We start from the raw sequence: 4562 nt of genomic DNA, 5'->3' as shown, positions 1-4562 counted from the left end.
TCGCATCAGGACGGGGATTCCCACATACGGTGGATTACTCTTTTTAATCAGCATGGTTTAACGTTTTATGTAAATCAGCAGCAATACCAAGCAGAGGTGAAACAACAAAATGAAAATAAAACCGAGCAAGCCACCAACGAGGAATGACGAAAAACAGTCTAACTATACAGATCTACTAGCTACATTTACTACCCGTATAGAGCATACATCATTTCGACGTTACTCCCTAAAGGCTATTAACTTTACAAATTCCGGAATATGGCCTTAGGAATCAATTTATGCTTCTCCTGAGACTTACAAAGATGTTAAAATAAAATTAGTACCATACTTTTTAACCATAAAGGTTTCTAGTAACACCCAATGGGATATAAATTTAGCTAAATCAATATTAAAAGTTATAAATCACCCCTGGTAGTTTAACGCCTCATGTCAAGGCTCTGAGTCGATCTCGCTTCTACACATTTAATTTTTCATAAATCTCTCCTTACCTCGCTTCTCTAACTAGGGCATACCTTTACTGCTGGCAACACATCATACATCAATAGATACGGGGGAAGTTTTACAGGTTCGGCAAATAAATTGGGATATACACGCGGGATACATAAATAAAAGGAGATATACATAGGTGTATAAGAAAATTAGTTGAGAAAACTACATATGAAATAAAATACTTTTTTTATTATAATCATTCACGTTGTTTATGATCTAGAATATCAAGCTGTTCCAAAATTTGTGTAAAGAAACTTCCTAAGAGAATATTTGTTTTCCGCTTTCGAAAAAAAAATCTTTATAGACGCAATAGTACTAATTATCTCTATAATTGAAATAAAATAGAACTTTTTGCCGCATGGAAGGTAAATTAATCGGAATTTCAAGTTTTTAGAAAATTCATTTTAGCGCTCTGAAACTTTAAAATGACGTGTGACACTCGATGAATATATCCCCACGATATGTGGGTTTCAAATATGCAAAAAATATACAGGGTGTTCGGTAAAAAAATCGACCTTTGGACCTCTGAAGGCGAAGAAACTAAAATTCGAATTTCAGCAAGAAATGTTAGAAAGCTCTTCTGTGACACTTGAAAACCTCGAAGTGGTTAGAGATTACTGTAAGATGTATATAAATCAGTGTCCTCGCGATACGTAGCTTCTAAAAACGAAAGAAACGTAAAAACAACTTAAAATACTTCAATTGTAATTTTATCAGATAAATCACATGTGATGAATAGTTTAAAGTTTACAGGGCGGTCTAAACTTTAAAGACAAAGTCTTATTTTTAGCCGAGATGGAAGAAAAGTGATATCGGTGTTAGAAGCTCAATTTTCATAAACTGGGTAAAGGCTCGTTGTATAACTTTCACCGGTTCTGAGCTACAGGGTGTTTTCCGAAACATATGTAGCTCTGAACCATTGAGAATTACAAAAATGCGGCGTCACCTCATCGGTATCAGTTTTCTTCTATGTCGATAAGAAATATAACTTTTCCTTTAGATTGAAAATAAGACTTTTTTTTAGAAATGTCTAACATTAAAACAACGATTTTAAATCTCAACCACACTGAAGACTGCAAATCTCAAGGCCAGAGCAGTACTGGTGCTGCCTGACTGTATTCATGTCGGCCAGAAATTTTACTCATCGTTTTAACTATTTAAAATTTAAAAATGCCCTTTTCCATCATAATATATCTCAAGCGTTATTATGCACCCTCCCTCAACTTATCTCGAAAATCTTGGTAGTTGATTTATGGACGCGAAATGCTACTCACTTCCTGGAGTATACGTATAATTTTGAATATCTAGTTAACATTCCTGGTTGCGAATCAGTAGGAATGATTCAAAGATCTTAATTACTCCCTCGTCTAAGATTAACTCCATCATATTTACATACGAGACACGCATTAGCACAATTGATAAAATAGTGATCTCAGTGATTGAACTCTCATGACCGTGACTCAGATTTGTGCATATTTACATCAGGACGGGGTTTCCTACAGACGGTGATTTACTTTGTTAATCGGCGTGGTATAAGGTATATAAATCGACCGTATTAACAGCAAGAAGTATCAGTCTCTTGAAGTCTAACTGAAAGAAGAAGCAATGAATACCCAAGTCTTCCTTATCGTCTTCGTCGCTGCGGTGGGCCTGAGTGCTGCGGTACCGATTCTCGTTGAAGACGAAGAAGGACAGCAGTACTATCTGATTCCTGCGGCAGGCCTCGTGGAAAGTCGCCAAAGAAGGTATAAAACGGTTTTTGCTGCTTTTATTTAAAAAAACATGTATTTTGCGTGTTTAATAATTATTTTAGCGAAATACTTGTCGCAGCTTATTTTAAATTTACAATTATTTACGTTTAATAACACCATCAAACAGGCAAAATTTATTCCCGTAGCATTATTTATATAATATATATATTTTGATATACGAACGAGTTTATTTAAGCCGCAATAACTGACAATTTTTTGCACCAATTTCAGGGATGTATTTGGTCAAGGGGGCGCCAATGGAAAGACCCAAAGTGGATATGTGGGAGTTAACAACCCTAATGGTAAGAGAAGTGCCAACATTGCAATGTATGTAACTTAAAGAGGGTTTCTTCTCCAGGATCTGGAGGTAGTCTTGGTTATGGCCATACTAATGGATTTGGCCACACTGTTAGTGCCGATGCCAGGGTGCCAGTCTGGTCCAACAAAAATAGATTTGGGGAGTCAACCTTGAACGTTGGAGGCGGCGCAACTCACCACTTTGGAGGCCCTGGAGGCAATCAGAACTTGGACAAACGAGTTGGAATTAACTTTAATCATAGATGGTGATTTTTATTTTTAGTTTACTTAATAAATTATTTACTGACATAACAAGAACAACCTCTTTATTTTTGGAAATACTATCGTTGGGATATCCATTTAACTTTTAAATATAGCATTTTGGAGCAAATAAGTTCCCGAAATATCAAAATTTTTGAAGAAAATTTTATTGGTAGACAATACTTAAAATACACAAATTCAGCAAAATCAGAGTTTAAATTTCTTCAGTAGCTTTCTCCAACATTTGAAGCTTCTGGATCAACCCTTATTTCACACGTCGAATTTTCCCTAAGTGCCAGGCAAGGCCAGATCTTGCCTGGATTACTTTTCAAACATAATACAGGCTATTTTGTTTGAGCGGATCCAGTATTTTCATGCTTGAAACTGCGAGAGCAACGAAGTGGGTTAATAATATATGTGCAAAGGTCAGTGGTTCACGCTCCATCCAAACACTATAAGAAACTCTTGAGCAATAAAGTTCTGTAATTTGATCACTTAACCCTTATAAGTATCCCTTAATTGCACGACTCTAACTTAAGGAGAATGAATTTGAAAGTTGCCAATCTTAAACAGTTTCTTTAACATTTGAATGCGTATACATAAATATCGGTAGCGTGAATTTCATCCAAAGATAACACGAAATTCTCGAACAATAAGAGAATTTGAAGGCAAGTTTTGAAGATATTGAACTACCCTGAACTAATTAAAAGAGATTTGACAAAAACTACGTTTGGGCAAAAAGAAGAAGAAATATGAGAAAGGAGAAAAGATGGTGGGACGGAGAAAAAAAGAGGAGAAAGTCAGCAAGCAATCGAGAAGCAGGAAGAATGCACACCTGATAAGAATGGATATACATATATCGGGTGTACAGTTAAGAATTGCCGTACAGTTAAGAGTTGCCGACTGGTAGAAGCTGGACACAAGCCGACAACCATTACTAATTGAACACCCGGTACATCCAAAATACGTAAAAAAATCCAGATTCCTGTTTATTAACTTGATAAAACAGTTTTAACAAAAGAAATTTGGCAATTGTAACTAAATTCAGTAACTGTTGGCTCAAGTTTAACCACTCTAGTAACTCTAACGGTCTAGGAAATAGCAATGGTAAACTATGGCAGTTGACCCACTCTACATATAAAAAAAATTTGGTGTATATCGACTTACAATTAAAATATGGCTATTGAAATTTGTAATTGCTACCACTGTGCCACTTTTGGAGTTCAAGTCAATCAACGATAGTCTACTCCGAGTGACAGGACAAAAAGCTTATCTTTTGTCTTTACCGAGCTGCATGCTATAAAGAAGGATAGATATTTGATGAGACGTCGGATTTCGGAATGGATGGCAGCAGAAATGTCTCAGTGGTGGAAAATAAAAAATTTAACGGACACAAAAGCGTTTATTTCTTCGCAGATTTCTAATGTTGATTATATTCTGTTGCCGTTTACTAAATTACATGCAAAAAACGCACAAAGCTGGCGCCGCCAAAGTGTCAAAATATGCAAACTGACTAACTTTCTTTAACGACTGTCGTCGGACAATTAAAATGTAAACCGTACCCGGAGCGCAAAAGTGAACATCAAACTAATTTAACAACAATTTAGGAACACATAATTATGCACCAGCCCTAGACATAGCTCGAGGTTAGCGGTGGTTAAAAGCTGATAAAGCTACGTGACCATGTTCTTTAATTAACAGGAAGGGCGATAGGGTTAGGTGTTACTTTACCTTCACATGGGGCATATTATGGTAATGCCTTGC

At 36.1% G+C, this 4562-nt stretch overlaps 1 protein-coding gene across 1 annotated transcript; it reads left to right on the top strand.

Annotated features, from left to right (window-relative positions):
- Window positions 1-2051: 2051 nt before the first annotated feature.
- On the top strand, window positions 2052-2858 carry AttD (Attacin-D). The gene is made up of 3 exons (XM_066403884.1): window positions 2052-2234; window positions 2472-2542; window positions 2599-2858. The coding sequence occupies exons 1-3, from the start codon at window positions 2095-2097 to the stop codon at window positions 2805-2807; spliced, it is 420 nt and encodes a 139-aa protein (XP_066259981.1). The 5' UTR covers window positions 2052-2094; the 3' UTR covers window positions 2808-2858.
- The last annotated feature ends 1704 nt before the right edge of the window (window positions 2859-4562 follow it).

This window comes from Euwallacea similis, chromosome 32 (assembly GCF_039881205.1).
Source record: "Euwallacea similis isolate ESF13 chromosome 32, ESF131.1, whole genome shotgun sequence".
NCBI classification, from domain to species: Eukaryota; Metazoa; Arthropoda; class Insecta; order Coleoptera; family Curculionidae; genus Euwallacea; species Euwallacea similis.
This window is presented reverse-complemented; position numbering and strand designations above follow the sequence as displayed.

Coding starts and splice junctions, on each gene's coding strand:
- AttD (XM_066403884.1), top strand. CDS start 2,095: ATGAATACCCAAGTCTTCCTTATCGTCTTCGTCGCTGCGGTGGGCCTG. Junction 2,235..2,471: donor GTGGAAAGTCGCCAAAGAAG/GTATAAAACGGT, acceptor CACCAATTTCAG/GGATGTATTTGGTCAAGGGG. Junction 2,543..2,598: donor GGGAGTTAACAACCCTAATG/GTAAGAGAAGTG, acceptor TTTCTTCTCCAG/GATCTGGAGGTAGTCTTGGT.